The sequence below is a fragment of the Cygnus olor genome, chromosome 4 (genome assembly GCF_009769625.2).
Source record: "Cygnus olor isolate bCygOlo1 chromosome 4, bCygOlo1.pri.v2, whole genome shotgun sequence".
NCBI lineage: Eukaryota > Metazoa > Chordata > Aves > Anseriformes > Anatidae > Cygnus > Cygnus olor.
The window spans coordinates 48,893,482-48,916,485 of NC_049172.1; the positions used below are offsets into that span (position 1 = coordinate 48,893,482).

The window sequence follows — 23,004 nt, forward strand, 5'->3', positions numbered from 1 at the left end:
TGATGAACACAGTTTAATCGAGAGTTATAGCCACGACCACGTTATATCTCAGAACATGAATACCTTCTGCAATAAGGAAGGGAAAACGATGTGGTAGTCTTTAATGCCAACATAATTCCCACGATGCAAAACATTAGTGAAGACAGTAGTACCCCTTTTGTGTACTACAAAGGTAGTGCTTGGTGCTTTCAGCAAAAAAAAAAAAAAAAAAAAAAAAAAAAAAAAAGCTTATAAATAACAGTATCTGAACATTAAGGGAGGGGAAAAACTATATCCAAAGTGTTTCACAGAATTAATGCTTTCAAATGGTACTTCAAGGTAGTTGAAGAGCAACAAATTACCAAACGTTTCATTTTGCCCTGAAAGATTGTTGAAGCAGGAGACTGACTTGATGTATATGACAATTAGCTATGTATACATCGGAAATCCACCTTTTAAAAACAAACAGCATTTATAGTGTTTGATTCCCTTATAACACAGGCACAAACTTTGCTAGCTTCTTTTTCACTTAATGAGACTGTGCAATACTGGAGCAGTAGTCTAAAATATCCTGTATAGTGAATTCCATAGTGATTCCTGATCCAGGATAGCAGCGAGCTATCAGCCCTTCAAAGTGCTTGTACTGTCGTATAAACTCATCTTGCATCGAATGCCACACAACCTGCCAAAAAAAAAGCAAACTTTAGGAAATGTCAACTGGCACGCTAAATGTGAACTACAAGACATAGGCTCATTCATTTATTCTCAGTTGATACGTCATTTGAAACTAAAGCTTGTCAAAAGGAAAGTTCAGTAAAGTTGCTGCATTAAAAAAATGCTTGAAGATTTTTACCCATTAAGTTACTTATAAGTCTTTAATATTTACATTGCTACCACCAAATCTACAGAGCAAAGCAGAAAATGAAGATGAGAAGGTATATTTATGTATTTAGAAGGAATACCTAAAATAGGTATTGTTTTTGTCTTTAAAGAGAACACTCCAAACTAGACTAGTGTTACTAATTCACATTCAGGCTTTAAAAAGCTCTTAGTGTATGCTTAACTCTTAAACCTCCTTTTCTTATAGCCCAGTGAGAAAGTTTACAGAATGTACTAAAAGACCTCAGTAACGTACCATCAGAAAAGGTCTAATTGAAAGCATATTCTGCTATAGTGTACAAGCTAAGTTTCATATCAGGTTAACAGTTAATTTAAATCTAGTTCTTTCTACTCCAGTGTATTTTGCAGAATAGATATCACTCACTAATGGAGAGCTAGGGAATCATAAAGGAACCTTCTTCCAGAACTCCCTCCCTACCAATCATAGTTCAAATGAATTTGTTACACCAAACAGAATCAGAGCAGGATTATCAAAAAAAAAAAAAGTCTCAGCTCAAAATTCAAGGGTTTTCAGAATTTTGCTGAAACTAGGTGTGTCTCACAGAATATATAAGTAAAAGACAATAAAAGTCTTTCCGTAAACAATACAAGATGTTTTTAAGCTATGATTTAGTTTACCTGCAGTAAATTTTCTTCTTCACAGAGATGTTTGTCTACCTTCTTGTAAAGATTATCCAATCCCTTCTTGACTTCCTTACCAGGATATTCCTTTATGACTTTACGAAGCTCTTGTTTATTAAAAGCCAGTTGATAGCTTACTTCTTCTTCTCGTATACCTTGGGCCACACGAGCTTCGACACCTTCAAAGAAATGCTAAAAAATAATAATAGTATTAATGATTATCATAGACCACAGCCTGGGAAAGCATATTTTTGGATGAAAATAACCAGATTTTTCATGTCAATGTATAGTACTGACCATACACCAGTTGTGTCTTAAACAAATGGTTTTGGAGAAGGAAAAAAAAAGTGAGGAGAAAAGTAAGGTACTCTTGGGAGCCGTGCTCGAGTCTAAAATAGTAAGATGGTGATTATTATAGATGCAGTGACAAAAATACCAGACATTACAGACTAAGCACCTAAGAGGAAGTTATGATTATTTAAAGCTATGTAGCTAAACTCAAACATACTTACATTTAATTTCTCAAGAGGCTGTCCAAGGGAGTAGATGACATAAGACTGAAGATGATCAGTGTATTTCTGTTTGGCTTCTTTCTTCTCAGCCTCAAGACAAGAAATTTTCAGTCGAGAAAGTGTTGCAAAAATATGATGGAAATTCTCCATCATGACCACATCTCTGGGTGTTTTCTGGCTTTCATTAGCTACTTTCTCAACTGAAAGGAAGCAAAATACTTAAAATACCAAAAGAGCAACCAAATTCAGAAAAATATAACTGATAACCGTAACATTGCCAGAACAGGAATTTTGGATTTTATCAGAAATATAACCATTTGTATGAATTACTACCATAGCAGTCACAAAACAAACAAATATTTGAGTGCCTTCAAAAGTAGTACTGGATATCTACAGGCCCTAAGGCTATGTAATTTGTATGCAAAAAAAAAAATCACTTATCAACAGACATAAAATAGAGACTACATGTGGTCATTTACATAACTGAAAAACTACCACCACATTCTGGGGAGGCTTTCGTTAAGCATGCTTTCATTATCCTTTATAAATTTCATGTGACAGATCTATTTAAAAAAAATGCTCACTCCCCTCTTTGCTAAAGTAAAATTCTTCAGTAACAATTCCAACACTTTTTTTCCCCTCCTTTCTTTCTTCATCTACTTCTCTTTTTTTATTATTATTATTATTTTTTTTGCTTATCTTGCTTATCTTATCAGTTTTGTGGTCAGAATTACTGTTGCTTTCCAAACTTCGTAATAAAAATGGATGGACCTTTATACCGGTCTCTTACTTTTTAACCCCACAAAAAACCCCAGGCAGATGAAAGAAATTTTACCCATCTCCTCCTTACTACATCTAAAGCAGGCTGGAAGAGTACTCCCACAACCAAGAATAAAATTAAATCTCTATGCCCATCCATCTGCTAATTGTTTTGCTGATACTACCAAAAATGGTGCCCACCACAAAAGATGATCTTTTATAAAACATGTTCTTGGGCACCCAAGTATCAACAAAGATCACCAATTCATTTCAGTGAGATCACTGAAGTGCCAAATAGGAAAAGTCTGCTCCTGCCAGTTTTGGTTGTCCCATATTATATGCTTATTTACCACTACTTTCTCTTCCTTCTCAACCTCCCCCTAAAGAAGAGGCAAATCTCAGTGGCTAGGAAGTGCTATAGCTGGAGTTGTTTCAAAGTATGTAGATAAATCAGCATGGAGAGGTTTCTCCCCCTGGCCTTTTTTTTTTTTTTTTTTTTTTAAATAATAAACAACAACAGCAGAACAAGAGTGTTCTGGTTTTCTGGACTAGGGTAGGGAAAATAGAGAGGACTAGAAAGACGTTCTGCTCTGTAAGGCTAGGACACAAAGGACCTCATCTGCCAAGAAAGGGTCAAATTCATAGCCAGAACTCAAGGCTGCATTAGGACTGAATTAGACAACTGTGAAGGCTGTGAAGATAAACAGCACTAGGTCCAAATGACAGAGATCCCACCCAGACTTATCTCCTCATTTAAGCTACACTGGGGCAGAAGAGGCAGGAAACCACTTCAGACTAGGCATGTAGAGTACCTGGGCGTGTAGCATTGCTCCCCTCTCCTTCCAGAGCCCTTAACCACTTCCCCCATCACAACTAAGTTACTCCGCAAATAGGCACAAAGGGAGATACGTAGTTTGCTTTTAAAGAGTACATTATATCAAAAGGTTTACACTTGTTCTCCTACTGATAATAGAGATAACCAAAATGTCAGCACAATGTTGGTCACATGGTTTGCAATAAGGGGTCTTAAAAAAGTAACATTACTGGTTAACTGGAGCAATATATATATAAGAGAAAATAATTATTTTAGTAATTATGACCACCTCAGAACACTTACCACTGACAAAAACAGCTCTAATAAGTTTTATGTAAGCTTTATCTAGATCTCCTCGTCGTTCTGCGTTTTTGAAAATTGATTCAGCAAGGGCTGCAAACTCTTCAAATTCAGCAACAAATGGAAGGATCCCAACTTTACTCTTCTTTGAGATTTTTACTTCATCCATCTGTTTCATTTGATTACTCTTAAATTTAAAACAAAAACCAGATGTTAGTCTCTAGTATACAACTCCAGACCCTGTAACAACTAGTAAAAGAACAAAAAAATGCCAACACTGAAAAAGTTAACATTTATTCAAACAGGGAAATCATTATCTTTTAATCTGAGTTTTCCTCCCTTCTTATCCTCACAAGTTTGCTACAAGAAATAACTGAAGGAAAAAGGAAGATGGGCAAGTAAGATCTTCTAGCTTTTATGTTCCTTTGCTTGCTTACTTAGTATTAAGAAAAGATGACTACTTATCCACCAGAAGCAATTAGCAAGTGATAGTTGGATTTTCATTCCACAATCTAAAACAATGAACTTTGCTTTTCAGAATCAACTGAACAAGCAATTCATTTTGCCACAGAAAGCTTCACTGATCTTCTACTGAAATTTTATTTCTGAGTATAATCCAAAAGAGTCAGTTTCAAAATATTTTTAGCATTAAGCTGATCATGAATGACAAGTCTTGTTACACTGGCCTAGAGTCAAATTACATTTATAACAATTTAAAAAAAACTAGTTATACCAACAAACGTTTTCACTAAACTTGTCATATTTCATATAATGGTCAAGTTGTATTAACAAAGGCAAATTTCCTTAGCAGTAGAAGCTGTCTCTCCTACTGCCAAAAGATTTGCCACTTTAATATTCAACAAAAAACTGGTTTAGATAAGATAAAGATAGCTGAATATGTGGAAGAGATGTCTATTTGGCAAATGATGCAGGTTTTGCTTTTCCCTTGTGAGCCTAAGTCCATGAGGGTTTTTTTTTTTTTTTTTTTAAGTAAGAAAAAGCCAGAGAGCTATATTTTACTTGACTGACTTCAGTAAGATTACAAGTTTAAAACAACTAAAACAGTCATCTAGCTCACAGAAGTAAGATCTTAAGAATGAGTGGTCATATTTCTTACAAATAGCTAATTATTCAAGAAAAGTGGAATGGAGAGGGGGAAAAAAACACAACCACCAATTAATCTTTTTTTTTTAAAAAAAAAAATTGGCCAATATAATAGCAGTGAAGTTACTCATTTCCATTTCAAATTATAGCAAAAAGTTTAACTATAAAAATGCAAAATCAAACACGACAGAAGTGGGCTTCCTATAATATTATAGTTAGCTTAAATCAGAATAACTAAAGAACTTACAATGCATTTATCGAAGTTCCTTTTGACAGTCACCAAAACATTTCCAAGTGTTGTGCTGAGAAAGGAAGCTGGGTCCACATTTTGTGCTGTCCATACATGATGACTCATCTTCACTAACATATAAAGGGAATTAAAGCTATCAATCTTGTCCCCCAGCGCTATAAGATTATTCAGCTCAGGCTCAATACAACGAAATATTTTTGTCATCATTTGTCGGATCATGTCCTTCCTAGTAAAAATGCACAAGAGAAATATTACTCTGACAGTTTACTGGACTATTTTACATGTTCTTTGATACATATTTTTAGGATAAATTTATTGGATCCAAGTCCAATTTTCATCCAACAAGTCTCATGATTTTCAGAATGCTGCTAAGTGAAGGATAAAATGCCAATGCCTCACAGTAAAAAAACAAAAACAAAAAAAAAAAAACCACCACATCTGTCACAGGTACGAGATACTCCAACAAAATATTTGCTGTGTAGAAGCTGCCACACACTTAAATTCATAATTTTGCTAAGCATAGTTCGCAAAGCTTATTTTACATATTATAAAACCTAGTTTCACTTTGAAATTACACATCTTTATTCTACTGTAGACAGAAACATTAATTCTATATGTAAAATTATTATTATTTTTAATATTTGCTGACATATTAAGTGTCTAGTTACAAATTCAGAGTTCACTATTGATTTTCACTAGAAGGAAAAAATTTAGTATAGAGAAAAAAGTTTTATACTCCAAAGAAGTTCTTAAGCCTACATGTGAACTAAGAATAAACAACATCAGCACATACTCAGATGATATTGTTTGTGGAACACCAGAAGGGTATGAACGAGATAGATTTCCTCCATCCATTTCCTCCGCTTCATTCTGTAAGAACAAAAAGTGTATATACAGGAAGCTGAAAGTTTATCTCAAATTCTATATTTAACTGATAAGCATGTCTGACAAAAACAGAACAATCATTGGATTTTTTTTTCCAAAGCAAATACAATGGTTTGCAGGGTTCTGGTAGAGGATCTCTGGTCATGCTTCTCAATGCTATATACAATTACTTCCCATTGCCTTCCTACGTAATATCATGAAACAGCATGCTTAGTGTGCGCTTATGAGAAAACAATGCAATGGCAAAAGAAACAGTTTCGGTTCTTTCTTCTTTTTTAATAGATTTTGTATCGGTGAGCCAAAAAACCAAAGATTCTGCCAGCTAATAGAGAAAAAAAAAATCATTGATCACCCGGATCACATAATTGCCAGATAAATTCCAAAGTTATATTTTAAACAGGCCTCACAAGGCTTGTTCAGCATTTAAGTTCTGTCACTGAAGTAAGAGTCATACCATTGTTGATCCTGAGATGCCCTGATGTTGCTGTAGTTTGAAAAATTTACTAATGAAGTCCTGTTCGGCCAGACACAGGGGCTCCAGTTCACTTAGAACTTGCTCAAAAATCTAAAGACAGACAAATATTTTAATCAACACATTGAATATTCTGAACAGCTAGAAATACTCATTTTAATTGTTTATTGCCTAGGATTTCATTGTCCATCTTCAGTAAGGTTTAGAAAGCTGATTTCTACTGGATAGAAATGCAAACAGCTCAGATTTTAATCTTCAGAAGTGTTACCTGCATCTTCAAGAACATTCTTTTCTTGTTTTCTCAACAACATTCATTTCTTTCTTATACAGGCATATAATATTTCCTCCCAGAAAACAGACAAACAAAAAGACCAATGATTTGAAGAGAGTAGAATAAAAATACTTGTTTCCATCAAAAGAATTAATGGAGAACATGAAAATTATTTTTTAATCTCTCATTCAGAGGGAGAGCCATTCCTTTCCCCCTTACTCCAAAAACATGCACTTTTTTTTATACTTGAGAAGGATATGCAAGACAGTTCTAATCCAAAATTTAGTAGGATTCCTAAGCAACATTTTTGTTTTACCTTATCAAATTTTGTTCTGTCAGCCACATCAAGATCAGAGGCAGACATGTTTCCCATATCCAACAGTGAGGATGATTGAGATCTACGATTTCCTGAACTCTGAACAGAGAGTTTATTTAGGCTAGAAGTAGACCCAGTCAATTTTCCAGAGCTTCCATGAAGACCTGTTAAATAAAGAAATCATGAAAGAGGGATGCAAAGGTAGAATAAAATACTCAAGAACAGGTTCATTACAGAATGTAGGGCCACTAGCAACTTTTGATCTTGTACATTAAAAAAAAACCAACTCAATTTTCATCTAAGCTGAAAATGCTTTTGCTATAAACCAACTTTTTCCTCATTAAAAAGTAACTGAAGTACTTCAAGTTTCAAAGTTGAGTACAATGCAGATACATAAGCCCACATTGTAAAATTATGAAAAGAGTATAAAAGGCACAAAACTGTCAAATAAAGGAACACTAGGATAAATATTGTCCTTGAAAGCAAAGATCAGCTATGATCTTTGTGAATATATGCTTTGGGCAAAGGCCACCATAAGAAGTAGAATTAATCCAAAAGAGGGGAATAATAAAAAGTTTTATAGACACCATCCATCTTGAACTTGATCTTTCTACTGTTAATGTCCTTTTGGCTACATAGGTATACTTTGCCTGATCTACAATCCCAGGTGAACACTGCTGCTACCCCCATCTCTTTGATCATAACTAACATTCAGACATTTCTTCCTGATATTCTGTGGCCTTCACATAGGTGAGGTACATTTTTATTTCTTTTCGTTTGAAATTTTCAGATATGTTGAAACAGGATGGAGAAAGTCAGAAATCAAAAATAAAAAAAACACCACAAGAAGTCACCTATATTTGACCCACATGTAAACTTCTCACATCTCAACCATAAAGGCACTTAAAAGCAATCCTGCACATTTAATTTAATTGCTATATTGGTATCTTGATGTAACTGCCCAGGTCTAAGGGCACAAACAAGACAAAGTCTATATATCTAATAAAAGCTGTTATCTCAACCTTCTGGAAGAGTTGGAAAACTAAGACAAGCAAGCTCTCAGGCACAAACTTTTTTTTTTTTTTTAGATCAACTACTAGCATGGGAAAAGTAAGAGATGTTGCCTTTACCTGCAAAACTTCTCAACTTCTATGTTGGGCAATTTTTGCTGTACTTCACTTTTGCCTTGCAAAAACAATGGTTCTGCTAATGCTTATTTCGTTCTGAACAAAATGCTTTTATGTTAGGTTGATTTTCCATGATGCAGTGCTACATCTTTACATTGACACACATGCATTGACAATACCAACTAATGCAACTAGTTATACTCACTCTCAGTTTCCTGTTTGACAGCACTTTCTTTTCGAGGCAGTGTAGCTGGGATGGATTAGGTTGCAAGCATCAAAGACAAAGACAAGTTAAAATGCAGTTTGCACAAACCATGCACAAGATGCAAGTTAAGCTCTAACTGGAAAGAAACATGCAGAGAACTATAAGCAGCAAGTAACTACATTGCAAACACATTTAGTTAGAGAGGTACTATTCTAGAAATTGAGAATCTAAGCTACATGGAAAACAGTAAGTTTTTCGGTATTAAACTTCACTTTTTCCTTATATAGTGTGATTAAAGAACGTTTTTAGTAACAAATATTTAAGTTCTCACAAATTGAGAAGTCCATTAAATTAGGGGTTTATTTATAAGAGTTAATATTGCAAAAGACTCAGGTTCCAAGACCAATCATATCGATACTATTCATGAAGAAATTTAAATGCATTTATGTAGCTTTGTACTGAGTCAGATATTTTTCAGCTCTTAAATTTAAGAAAAAAAAACAAAAACAATACTACAAAATTGTTTGTATTAACAGTAAGACTGGCTAACCACTTCTGTTGTTAGCAAATCAAGATGTTTACATAAAGAATATAATCTGTATTCATGCTGCATCAAAAACTGATGACTACAAATTTGGAGAGGATGAAAACAATGAATTTGTAGTAAAAAAAAAAATTACAAGATTCCTTTTTTTTTTTCCTGGTTTGTGCAGAATAAACCAATTTCCGCAAGTGGACTTCGATGTGAAATTTTAAATAAATGGGCATGGTAAAGTTTCCTTACGTTTGTGGTACGTACAGAATACCTAACCAGTAAAAGGCATTCGCATACACACACTAAAAGCAGTATGTGGTATTAAGAAGATCTTGATGAGGATGAATGCTACAAACCCCCCAGAATGGAGCAGGCAAGCAGAACCTACTGTAATAGAATGAATAAATACTTCTAAATGCCACAAACATGTCTTAAATACCAAATGTTTTCAAGTAGTCACCACCACTGACAATTCTAATGTCAAACTCCAATTTACTTCCAGCCTAGTTTTCAAATCTTGGGTTTTGTGCAATTTTGGAATAAAGAGGTTTATGGCAGATACGTTAAGCATATGCACCTGCCCCGCATTTGTCCCACTTCTTCACAGTCCTCAATTTACAAATGCATGGGACTGTATTACAAAATGCAGAGAACCTACAGGCAAAGATTAGACAATCAGAAGCATCAGAGTGGCCTTCAAGAAGCGACATCGTATAGACATACGACAGCAGTAGCACTCTTTCCCACACTTGATTTTATGGTATTTAAGTATCAAAGTCTTGGCTTCAAAAGAAAAAAAAAAAAGACTACTGAAGACAAGTGTGAATGTGATTATTTTTTTTGCCATAAAAATGCAGACAGAGAACGTTGCACTAGCATAGAATGCCAGAATTCTCCCAGCATCCCCGCTGCGTTCGAGGCATTCATATGGCAGTGCTATTCCCAAAGCGCAAAAAAAGGCAGGAACAAACACCAAGACAGCTCGGAAACAGGTCATCCTCAGTGTCTGAGTACAACTGGAGCATTATGCACCTACGCTATTTCTTAAATAAGTTTACTACTAAGAAGTGATATATTTTGAATTAGTGCAACCGGTAGCATTACAATCACTACCTTCAACATAGAAGCCTTTGAAATTACATATCGTTGTAAACTGTTACAAAAAACACACAATTTGATATTAAAATAAAGTGAAACCATAATAGATTTTTAAACATACATAATTTACTTTCCCTGCTTTGTAAATGGTACTAATAAGAACATGATTAGTACTGAGGAGTGAAGTTTTCTTGATCTAATTCACTGTCAAATTTTCATGCAGCCTCATGACATGGCCACTGATAACCATTACTTAATGGCCTAATTACCATTCATGATATTACGAATTCTGGGAGCATCCTCACTTCTTCCAGTCTTGGCTTTGTAATTCGTGCCTACCGATTTGCAGAAGACTGCAGACCTGGGTCAAGTTTTGTATGTAAACCAGTCACCAGCAAAACTCAAACATAAAAATACTTTTCGTATGGTTGAAAACTAACTTTACAAGAAAAATCAAGCGAACAGAAGTGGTCAAAAACTCTTTGCTACTTTCCTCGTAGACTACCCTGTGCAAACATGCTCGGAGCTCACACAAACACACAACAGAAGCCTTCTGGAAGTGCAGCAATTACACTGGTTAATTGGAGGACCTCTTTCTCCAAAATGTAACATCACAACACTTACAGATATCAGGAATATAATTGCTACAAAAACTGTCTCATCACAAACACAGATCACAAATGAATTGCCAGGATATAATGTTTTAAGTCAGTTTATATTATGATAAAGTATTTTGTTCTTCCAGTAAGATAGCTTTTCAAGATTTAGGAATTTAACTGTTCTGACAATGACACGTTACAGCACCACCTGCTCTCCATATCCAACAGCTTGAACATACTAATCCTTCCTGCTTCTCCCTCCTTTTAATCAAAGCCTCACCACTCTCCTGCTTCCTTACTCTCATTCCCTTTTTCTGCCCTCCACCACGAACAGAACCCAAAACAGGTATGACAGAATGTACAAGTTCAAGCTGCACCTCACTTAGAATTTAGAATTTGGAATTTAGAATTTGGAAACTGGTAAACTGTGACAGATACCCTAAACATTTTGAAACAGTGCACTTGAAAATACAGAAAACCCAAAATATAAATATTCCTATATTACTGTAGCTTTCTAACTATTCAGGTTATTTATTTAAAAGCTTTACTTCCGTACTCATACTAGACATTTTACTCCTATCAGTAATACCAACTCCCTTAAATGGGAAGGTCTACAAGTTAACCAAGTATATCTAGTCTCAGACTACAAGGCAAATCTCAAGTTTCCTCATATAGAGCTGGCATTAAGAGTAGCTTCGTCAAAATCCAATTGAATTTCACTATATTTCAATTGTGCTACTTTGGCCTTGGGGAAGTCAGAAGTCTTGCCAATCATATTTTTACCCAACTTTCACCTTGCCAAAAGTGAGTGGTTTTAGACCATTAAAAAACTGACGTAGGTGTTATGATGAGCGTTTTATAGACAAATAATAAAATTCAAAGAAAGATAGACGCCTCCTGGAAGCTTACCAAACTTTTTTCCTTCTTTGGTTGTGCCTGTCATCTTGATCTTGGCAACTTCAAAGAAATCTTTTATTTCCCTTTCATACAGTCGCGATAAATAATCCATGTAATTCTTAAATTAAAAATGTAAAGTTAGTTAACAGGTACGCATACTGACTTATTTTGATTACAGTTAAATAGATCTTAGAAACAGCATGTAAATAAGTAACAGTGAACTGTTTCAAAATGTATTTGTATGTATGTATGTAACATTCATAAAAATGTATTCATGACATTTGAGTAGGTTTTATTCATTTTCTTAGTGGGTCCATTGAGCACCAGCAACCACTACTCCTCCTCCATAAGGAAACATTTACAATGTGAAACATACAAATAGGATTACAGGTGACAGCATTATGGAATTGAATTCAAGATTAGAATGGAGGGAATCCAGCACCGTTGTTCACAGTCTCACCTCTTCCTGAATATGGTGTCCTTAATTACACCTTCAGCAGGAAAACAAAATGCCTGAAAACTATGGGATGCAGACGCTTACTTGTGTGCTTACTACAAGATTCAATGAATCCCAAATTAATTTGTCTGCAACACTGCCAAAAATAAACTTGAATTTTAAGAAGACAATTGGCACAATGACTGAAAGAAGTTGCAAATTATCACTTGTTTAGATTTTTAGTACAAAGGTTATAATTTTTTATTCATGGGCAAAAATCACCCAAGATCTTTCTTCCCTTGTTTACCTCAGAAATTTGTTACTTAGCACACACACTAAAAAAAAAAAAAAAAAGACCACCTCAAAGGTGTCAGTCATTTAACATTTGCAAAAGAATAAGTGTTTAAAAGCCATTTTAGGACTCTAATTTAAAATCTTCCATGGTTGAGATTTAGGAATGGTAGTACTTCAATAAAAGATTTGTTCTGTTACGGAACAACTGTCCCAACTTCTATTCAAACTTTTTCTTCCACTTCATGTCAGTTTTAAGCAAGACAGTTAATTACACATATACAAAGCCAAAACATTTTTATTTGATGTGCTTTGCAAGAGACCTCTGAAGTTTGATAGTCAAGTGAAATGAAGAAAATGAGGTCTGAAATGAAGAGATTGAAGTTTGCCTAAATAAAAACATCATAAAGGTAAACAAGCACATCAACATGAAAGTAACTTAATTTTTAATACTAGATTGTAAAATGGTAAACTTGTTTCAAGTAAAGGTTAATATGACATTAATATATTAACCTTTACTTCACGTCATCCTTCAGAGACATAGATAGCATCTTGAAAAAAAAAAAACAGGACACAACAGAGACCAAAAATGAAGTTTCCTATTCCAAAGAGAATATCAGTGAGTTAAATTTAATAAAGGAATATTAAAAGAATATGCACACAGATACAAACAATTCTTTCAACTCTCAAAAATAGTCCATTATGTAAACTCTGTAGCATCATTTAAGCACTTCACGTACCTTCGTTAGCCCTTCATATTTTCCGTAATCTGTGTTCTTAAGCCACTCCATGAGTTTTGCATATCGAAGTAAATCTCTGTGAAATGGATGGTGATTGGGTAACGTCAATTCAACAGAGTGCTGGGCAAGAGTAGAACTCTGATCGTGACCCTTGATAAGAAATAGTATTAAAATAAATCAGGAAACACTATACAAACATACAAGAAGTTTCCTCAAAAACTTGGACCAAATAGACAAATTCAGACAAATAGAAAAGCATCAAAATATCTTGCATAGAAAAAATGTCTACAGACCCAGACTGAAGAGATATCTAACATAATGCAAACACTGAGTTTGGAAGACAATGCATCTTAGTAAGCTTGTTCACTGCAAGGCTCTTGCAGTTTACAGCACTGCCTTCAGGTGAGTCAGCTTGGCTTTTTTTTGCACAAGAATGCAAGGTATACCCCAGTGAAGATTTAATGACAAATGTTCAACTGTTTTTGAAAAAAACCCAAGGTTATTACATGGTTTCTCTAAAAATTACAAAAAACCATAGCTGCTACTTCTTAGGCTCTTATTCCCATATACTGTAAGACACTTCAAATTGACGAATAGGTGACCTGGGTGTTAATTATAAGCTTTATGCTCCTCTGAAAATCTGTTGAAGTTCAAACCACTTGAGCCGTATCTTAAAAAGATCAGTTGGCACATATTCTATCACTTGCTCTCCTGCACTCACACACATGCTTTCAGTAACCATACACTAGAGTTAAGCAATTTAGGACATGCAGCATAAAACAATCCATTTAACAGCAAGCTACTAAGTTTACACTCCTCCTTTTCTCTGGGCTATCTCCTGAAAAACATAACATCCTTTAAATGAAGATTACATCATATTCCTTGAACAACGTAATATCTGGCTTGTTTAAGCTTTCACTTGCTTGAAGTCACAAGCTTCCTGTGCAATTCAAGAAGCAAGATGATGCTGCAGTTCAGCCATGTAGCAGAATGCTCAAACATTTGCTCAGTGTTAGAGCAGAGGGCTTAATGTCAAAATGGCTTTAACATCTTCTGAAAACCCTTTTTTTTTTAAACCAGGCTTGTAAGGAATACAGCAACAGAACTTGATCTTCAGTATTAATCTATGCCCTAACAACACAAAAAGATTACCCAATTAATCTCTGGTTACTGTAGTATAATAATATACAGGTGTTTTAGAAAGGTCAGACAAATTATTCCTAATTTTTCAAGTATATATTACAAGTTTATACTGCACAAGTTTATAAAAAAGAACAATTTTATACTTCTAAACTAATATATTTAAGTTCACATGTCGGTGAAACTTTGTTTTTTCATCTATTGAAATCTGAATCAAAGTATGTCTTGCTTGTATTAGCAGCTGCTTGTACAACCTATCTTAATTTGCCATTTCAATTTAGAAATGTGTCTTTAGATTTCTCCTTCAGTACTTTTTTTTTCCTCAAATAAACATTCTAAACAATGCACACTCTTCAGATGTTAAAGTATTCCAGTTCCTTTCCAAAAACATGGAACTGAGAACTAGCTCAGCAGTTCAGAACAGTCTGTTCGTCGGCCTAACAGAACCATATCATTTTAAGTAAGATAACACAGAAATCTGTTATACCTGCAACACTTGAATCCATACCTCAAAATGAGGTACTTTCTTTTTTCTTTAATCTCCACAGAAAGCTTAATGCAGAGGCTCATGTACCACAGTTAATGAACTCTTCCTGCTTAATCTTGCAGTGAGGCTGTATTTTTACCTGCTGATTAATCCCGCGCAGCTACCAGTAGGCCACAACTTTTCAGAGGGCGAGTTTATACAAAAGCCAACATGAGGCCACAGTTAGTATCAGAATTAATAACAAACTGCAAATTTGCAATGTTACTCATTCTCAATAGCACTGAGAAGTCTCCTTAAAAGTATTTCATCTAATACACATAATATTACATAGCAATAAGAATCTCTTACCATTTTTAATAATAAAATCCTCAGCACAGAACATCAGAAAAGGCATTGTGTTAAATCAGCCACTTTGACATGTGATTCCCATATTCAAACTTTGTTTATGACTGCACTTATGTAGGCCAATTCTTACTTGCTCATTTGGAGGCCAGAAGAGATGGCCTGTGTTCAGTTTTTCAAAATACAAGTGATAGGAGAAACATACCTTCCCAAGAACAGAAGCTAAAGACAGAAGTTTTAACATGCTGGAGAACTCAAATTCTTCTGCAAAGCAAAGAAAATGTAGGAAATGCTTCTCTGCCATAAAAACAGGCTTGTATCCTCAAATGCCATTATCCGGCATAACTCTATTCCATGTCCTGTATACCAACTAATATATAAAAAAACAAGGACTTCTAAAACATTTACTGTACTATGTATAAAAAATGAGTTATCTTTTTATTTACAAATATTACAGTTTAACACAACTGTAGTATCTGTATAGTTGCACACATATTACAATTTTCTGAAAATATTTTTTCCAGCATACATCTAAATCTGTGTCTCTTTACAAACTCTGTAGATAGATCGGAGGAATGTTGTCGAACAAGCAGATCAACAAAGCTTGAGAGGTGATGGAAATACTGGAATTGAGAAAGGACGCAAGTCTGATGTTCTGCAACCAATAAGGATTTCTTATTTGTAAAGCCAAAGATGCAGCTGCTAGTTTGGTAAGTCAAGCTCAAAAAAATTAGTTGGAAAAGCTTGTATCAAACCTGATGTACTCACTGGAACTGAAAGATAGTAGGGCTTGTTATAGAGTTGAAGGAGGGTCTGAGTAAACTAATTGGAGATAAAAAATACAGCAATAAAAAGAATGATGCTAAAGAAAGACATCTAGTCTTTAGGAAACCAAACTCAGGACAGTGATCTCTGAATATTTCAAGTTAAGGCTCAAAAAACAACGTTTAAAAATTCTTACTTCTGTGTGTCTTTTTCTACAGCCACTGAAGTTCAGAGAGCAAGAACTCTGATCTTCTTAGTCCCTAAGATCCTTTAAACTCAATGCTTTTTTTCCCCCCTCTCAATTAATCAAGCCTCACAACTAAAATATATGTTCATATATCACATGATTTGCTCAATTAGGACAGCAAACTCTCTACAGAGAATTTATTTATTTGTTTATTTAAATAAGAGATTCCTCTAGTCACTACAGTTTGGAATGTTTAGTAATTCCTCTGCTTGAAGTGCCTCTAGCAGTACATTCAATTACCAGTTAGATTGCAGAAAATGCCTAATTATAGTTTGATTGCTTTTCTTTTTAGGAGAAGTTTGGGATCAAAAATTTTATAAAATAATAAGAAATAATACCTGCTGAACAAATACACTGTTCAAATGACTGGCAAGTCTCCGTGCAAATTGCTCACGCAAGTCACTAAACCGCTGCTGTTGCTGTTTGACCGCATGAAGCATATCGTGTCCTAAAAACAAAGAGAACACAGTTCAAAACATACAGTAACATATTGTACGTGGGCACCAGAAGGACCACTAATCACAGTTCCTTCAGTGTATGGAAGCAGCATTTGAGTCTGATCGGAAAGGCACATAAAATGGAAGCACTACCATAACAAATTTGGTATTTTAGACTGTAGTCTAACAAAAACAATACCTGGACGAAGAGCTACATTCATACACTGCAGAAGGGCATCCGCTGCGTTAGTGCAGGCCTCAATGCCTCGAGAAGACGTCAGATCTCCCTCCTGAAGGGCTTTTATATGACCTTTAGCCAAATCCATGTGATTCTACAAAATAATGGATAGTACCATCCATAAGCCAAAAGCAGGTTACAGCTTGTTACTCTGATGAACCAAGAATGACAAATGCAAATCCAGTATTATAAAAATTTACTGACATTAGTGCAATAATAAAACTGAAAAATAAACTGTCATTATTATAAACAAACTTCATACATGGTTACCATAGAGGGTAATAACCTAGAAGAAATGTATACCCAATGCGAATAGTGATACTAAAGACCATAAAAATGCTTACCACTAAGAACTCTATCTCTGATAGCAGCTTCACATTATTGGTGTTGCTGAGATGGATTAGGTGGTTACTTTCTGAAATCTGATCCATTTGCTCTTTTACACTCTGAAGCATTTCTTCATAACTGCTCAATTTTATCTCAATTTGGTCAACTTCCTTTAGAGCTTCATCCAGCAACTTCATCAAGATATTCACCTGTTTCTCTGAGGCCATAATTGACTGGATATTTGCCTGTACAGAAAATTAAGCCATAAGATTTTAAGAGACATTTTTTGTATCTCAAAAGCATTTTGTATCTCCCTTACTGTCACAAGGACACTTTTCAAAATGCTTGATGAAAGAGACAAAGCAATATAAGCTTACAGTACTTCTCATTTATAGTGTTACTCGAACACAGCAGTCTCTCATTCTATGACACTTCCTTATTTCATAAAGGAAAGATACAAAACCAAAACTTTCGTCAAATTCTTAGAATTAAATAAAATTAAATGCACAAAAATAAAAATCCAATAATAATCCCTACTATCTTGAAACATTTATTTGCAAGAAAAGAGCTTAGGTGATAAGGTTGCATTTTTTGTTTCAAGAACAACGATCTCTGTAACAGCCATTTTCAAAGTGTAAGAAAAACCATACATCTTGTCAATTTGATGAGTTTGTACACCATTTTCTCAAGACTGTTTCATCCCCTGCATCTCCTTTTTTTTTTTTTTTTTCCTCCTTAAGTGACCTCTGGAGTGTTGGTCTGTTTTAAGAAGCAGAACAGCAAGATTATGGTACTGTTACACAGATCTCAATACTGCAATGTTATCAGATTAAACCAAGTTCCTAATTACAATGAGGGTAATATTTTAGGCATAAAAGTTCACACCTACTGACATAAATATGAATGACTCTTCTCTCTCTCCTTGTACCTCCACCTTCATAAACCATATATTCAGAATGCCTCCTTTTTTGAAAGCCTAAAAATCGCTCCAGAATAAGATCTTTAAAAGCTGATAACAGACAGGATGTATTTCAGCTTAGGAGCAGATATATTTAAATACAAAGCAGGACATGATAACTACCTTTCCAAAGAACACAGCATAGTCAGTATCAATGAAAACAGCTCAATATGCTAACACCATACATTAGAAGAAATGTTTACCCCATCTAGCACTTGTAGCTCTCTAGACAGCTTCTCTGCAAAGGCTTCAGCATTAGAGATAGCATATTCACACCCTTCCATCATTATTTCAATATCCTGTTCCTCTCTTGCATTTAATTCCTGGTATTCATCCACAGCCTCTTCATCACCTCCTGCTACACTTTGATTCTCTCCACTTGGAACTGATTCTTGCACAGATAAAGGAAATAAAATAACATTACCAAGAGCAGAAAAGTCAGCTTAAATACTCTTAAAATGTTTTTAAGTTCAACTATGTCTGAGTAAGTGAATCACTTTCATAAAGAGCATCTGCTACGTGTACACATTTTTATCAAGTCTTCCATGGGTTTCATTAAGATTTCCAGAACTGGTTACAGTGATGCTTTCCAAATTATGCAACATAAAAAAAATACAAATGGTCAACTTCTTCTATTGCATGTACAAAGGGACATACCGTCTCTGTTCATTCACCTCTCACACTGGTGATCAGCATCAGAACGTACTACAATATTATTCTAGAATTGTTAGCAGATGCCTGGTAGAAGTTAAAGTCTCCATTTTAGTAGACAGAGCATAAAGTAAACATACTAAAGAACTTAAGAAATACATAATTAAATAAAACAAAACTTGTCTTGATGCTCAAGATAAGTTTCACAGTAGCGAAACCAGTACTGAGCTAAATAAGAATTACATAACAGTGTTTTTTCAGAATTGATTTCTCATTGCAGCATTTAATTCAAAAAGCCAGTCAGTGACTGAAAAGCGATTTACAGAATGTTAGTGTAGTCCATGCAGAAGCTGTTTACAACACTTGAGACATGTCTCATCTCTAGCAACTTTATAAGCTATTTAAGGCCCTATTTACAAAAAAGAGAAACAGAAAAAGCATATTATTTGAGACAAATTGCTTACAAAGCAGAATAAAGGAAACAGGTGTTACGCACCTTCTGCAACTTTAGGTAGTTCTGAAGAATTAAAAGGTATGGAAAAGCAGAGGAAAGGAAGCAGAGAATGTTAGCAGGCAAAGCATGAACAGTGTGTATTTTTAAGTGGCAGTAAGTATGAATGTTTTAACATTGTAAGAACTTGAAGAGTTAGAGGTCAGTTAAAAACAGTTTCAGTCACCATCAAAATACAGAAACTCTACCCTCTGTTTCTACACTTCTACTTCAAGTTCCTCTGCTCAAACCACTCTAGTATTTAATAACAACCTACAATTTAGCCACTTCTGACAGATGTGAGATATATCTACTCACTAGACTTTACTAGTAAGTTTTAACTATTAAAAGATAATGTGAATGTAAAAATATTTAATACAACATGAGCAAACAAGATGTTAAGCCTTCTTAGCATCCAGTCAGTCAGCTGTAATAGGATCCAGCAGAATTTAACACGATTCACCACATATAAACTCGAAACCAGATGAAAAACCTCATCTAAATGTTAGAATGCTATTGAAGTATCACTTTTTAAAGCATCTTTGTAATTCATGGCAAGTGAGAACCAGAACAAAAGCAGATTTATTACTCATTTAGACCTACCAAATCTTGCAGGTAGATTTTATTTTGTTCAGAAAGAAAATACCTTAGGAATACAATAAATTTATCAATATTTAGAATTTCATTAATGAAATATTTTGACTCAGTTAACAGATTTCTGTTACCTAATTTTCCAATAAAAAATCTGTTATCTAGTTACCTTGTTTATCTGAAGACTTTAAAACTATGAAATTGAATCGGAAAAAAAGAAGTCAGGGTTAGGATTTTGGTTCTTTTTAGCACATCTGCTTTACATCAGTAATTACTAAACTTTACGCTGAACATGCAGTTGCAGAAACTTACCTTCCAAAAGTTGTGAACTGACATTGGTAAAGTCAATTTTTTTCCTAAGATATCTCTGATTGAGTTTCCAGATACATGAAATGAAAGTGTTCTTTTCCACCGTGCTGCTTGCAACCCATTTATACACTTTGTCAAAATGCAAATCAAATTCAGGATTTTCCTGCAAAAGACAAGATATGTTACAGGCTTAACAGTTAAATGAATAAATAATCTCTGCAGCTCAGAACATCATTTACGTACTGAGATGGTAGAATAAAATGAAATTACACAGATGACAACCTTCAGCTGAGGCACTGATACTGGCACCCTGATGTGCCTTAATGAAAAAGCTAAAACACTGGAAGTGAATAAGCAAAATTTATGCTATGAATATTGTATTTTGTCAAGGCAAATGAGGCAACAATAACATTGTACAGAGATCTGTGAGAGTTTCAAGAAACATTTGAGAGAGCTGTCTGTCCTGAGACACTGACCCCAAAACATCTAATGCCTTGTGTTAGCCTTCTGATGACAAAAATAGTAGCTGGAATTACTGACAACATATACAACACAACCAAGGAGACTTAGGGAAGCAGGCAAGGGAAGAAGACTATGAACACACACACACAGTATTATATCTTTATCATATATATATGAGATAGTATTCAATACCACAAAACAGGATAGAAAAGATTATTTGGTACTTTAATGGTTCTAGGTAAAAAGCTACTATAAGAAGTTTTTCAACTAGATTTATTCCTTGATGAGACACAGCTTTGGTAACATTTGATTAAAATAAATGTTTTCCTTTCTACAGACACTTGAGAACTCAGCATGGCCTGTAATTTGATAAAAGGGTGTTATGATCATATTCTAGGCACTCTACAAAGTTGCACATACTTTAACAGCATCTTTGGCATCGACAACAGCAAGATCTCGAAGCGCCCATGCAGTCTGCCTTTTGTAGAAATCACCCTTGTCAGATTTTTTCACTTTCACCACATTTACTTGCACTGGTCGTTCTGTTGTCACTGTAAAATGAAGTACAAGAGTAATTTCAAAATGTACAAACTACTTTAATATCTGTTTCTGCTATGTTTCAACTTCTGAAATGAGTTATTTGTAGGGGAGATTTGATAATTTTTATTAGATGAAAAGATACTCCTTGAAACAGGTTTCATCCACAATATCTACAGCTCAGTTGAAATCTCAGTCATCCGCATGTGCATCTCTATACAGCTCCTGAAGTACTGAACCCAGTTTACAGATGTTTGATATAGCAGGACTACGGCCACATAACTGACAGCACAAGAGTCATTGGAGATTACCGTCCAAATAAAAAAAAAATCTGAGATTCCTCAGTTAAAAAAAAAAAAAAACAACTAGCAGGATAATTCATTGATGGATTGGACCAAAGCACCAGCTATATGTAATAAAATACACATACTCAAAGGAACATCACAACTCAGTTCAGTTCCTATGCCTTTCCACAGCCCTCTGCCTTGAACTCTAACTGGCATTCCTTTTTGCATCTTATTTAGGTTGATCAGCACAGATGTCTACTAAATCCCCCTTCTGAGCACTAGATAAAGCCTGTTTCAAAAGCCCACCAGTCCCACACAAACAAATTTGTATCTTTCATCCCAAATTAGAGATCTAGGTGTAAAAGTACAAGAGTTTTGTTTCTTAAAAGAAGTGATAATGCACGTATAAGCTACAACTGATAACTCTCCATTAGAAACGGAAACACTTGTCTCATATGGGCAAGAATTAATATCATAATTTATTGTAAATAAACCTAAGAGAAATTCAACTGAATAATAAAAAAAATGGTGAAAACAAAAAATATGATGTGGTATTATATACCTGTTGCACACAAAAAGCAGTTTCTCTTCTTTTTGCCTGCTTTGCATACATTCACAATGCTCAATAAGCGTTCATCATTGGGAGTGAAAATATCCCTCTGTAAAGCATGCTTGATTGCAGTCATTTTCTCTCAACTGAAAGATCTTAAGAAGTCATAATACATTCAGGGACATAGAACACACGAATTGTTTAACACACAAAACGTCTATGGAAACAGATCTCTGCACATCTAGAAACAGGGCTAAGGGTTTCTTTTTTTTGTTTGTTTTTTAAAATGTTTTGCAAAGACCTGTTTCACTGTTCTCCCCAGCTAGCACATGCTATTAAATGTAACAGGCTGTTCTTACTCCTCTTTATCCTCAGGAGGGTCAGTGAATTGTTACAGTAATGTAGAAGAATGAAATGCATCTTTGTAGCTGGTAGAAAGTTTGATTTGAAAACACTGGAAACCCATTATGACTACCTTGCCATTATGTTTGACTAGTTTGCAACCTTTTGTTTGGTACATAGACAGAGCTCAGAAATGGAAATGGAATTTGGTCTTTATTTATGGAGTTTTTCATCTGGCAAGGGAGCAAAAGCATATATCATTAAAAGAGAAAGAAAGTATGTATGCCCAGGAATAAATCAAGAGATTTCTTCCAGGAATCAGGCGGTGACCTTGAACCTCCTACTCTACAAACAAATGCTACAAAACAAAGACTTCTGCTTAAAGACACCGAACAGACATCATATATTCACTCTCACAGCCTGTAACAGTGCACACAGGAGACTGCATAAGGAAGGACATCAGGGACTGCCCTTTACATCTTCTTGTACAGTGGCAGATGCAGCTTTAAAATCAATGATGTAGTCACATATAAAACCAGGCCATCAGACTGCACATGTGAGGTGCGTTGCCATTAACAGCACAAGAACTTTCCTAACAGCACCTTACAGTTTGCTCACTAGTTTTTCTCCGCATTAAGAATATGGCTTTCAGGTGATTTGGGGGATGTAAAGGGGCAGACAAGAAGGTAGAAAGATTTGGGGGGAGGGAGCACTTTGCAGGATTTGCGGAGGT

At 34.9% G+C, this 23,004-nt stretch overlaps 1 protein-coding gene across 15 annotated transcripts in view; it reads right to left on the reverse strand.

Annotated features, from left to right (window-relative positions):
* EXOC1 (exocyst complex component 1) overlaps positions 1 to 23,004 on the reverse strand; it is a 24,909-nt gene continuing 1,905 nt past the window's right edge. For 4 of the 15 annotated variants that reach the window (XM_040555676.1, XM_040555675.1, XM_040555677.1 and 1 more), the window contains exons 2-21: positions 21,942 to 22,075; positions 20,976 to 21,106; positions 20,097 to 20,256; positions 19,200 to 19,220; positions 18,256 to 18,443; positions 17,112 to 17,339; positions 16,729 to 16,861; positions 16,431 to 16,540; positions 15,849 to 15,902; positions 13,112 to 13,261; positions 11,657 to 11,762; positions 8,516 to 8,560; positions 7,184 to 7,347; positions 6,579 to 6,689; positions 6,033 to 6,109; positions 5,237 to 5,465; positions 3,889 to 4,072; positions 2,013 to 2,212; positions 1,498 to 1,692; positions 1 to 661 (exon numbers count right to left, since the gene is read on the reverse strand). In XM_040555676.1, coding sequence (XP_040411610.1) covers positions 509 to 661; positions 1,498 to 1,692; positions 2,013 to 2,212; positions 3,889 to 4,072; positions 5,237 to 5,465; positions 6,033 to 6,109; positions 6,579 to 6,689; positions 7,184 to 7,347; positions 8,516 to 8,560; positions 11,657 to 11,762; positions 13,112 to 13,261; positions 15,849 to 15,902; positions 16,431 to 16,540; positions 16,729 to 16,861; positions 17,112 to 17,339; positions 18,256 to 18,443; positions 19,200 to 19,220; positions 20,097 to 20,256; positions 20,976 to 21,106; positions 21,942 to 22,065 — 2,763 coding nt within the window. In that variant the 5' untranslated portion in view covers positions 22,066 to 22,075 and the 3' untranslated portion in view covers positions 1 to 508. The remainder of the gene's footprint in view (positions 662 to 1,497; positions 1,693 to 2,012; positions 2,213 to 3,888; positions 4,073 to 5,236; positions 5,466 to 6,032; positions 6,110 to 6,578; positions 6,690 to 7,183; positions 7,348 to 8,515; positions 8,561 to 11,656; positions 11,763 to 13,111; positions 13,262 to 15,848; positions 15,903 to 16,430; positions 16,541 to 16,728; positions 16,862 to 17,111; positions 17,340 to 18,255; positions 18,444 to 19,199; positions 19,221 to 20,096; positions 20,257 to 20,975; positions 21,107 to 21,941; positions 22,076 to 23,004) is intronic. The other 11 variants (XM_040555687.1, XM_040555688.1, XM_040555690.1 and 8 more) reach the window with 7 other exon arrangements.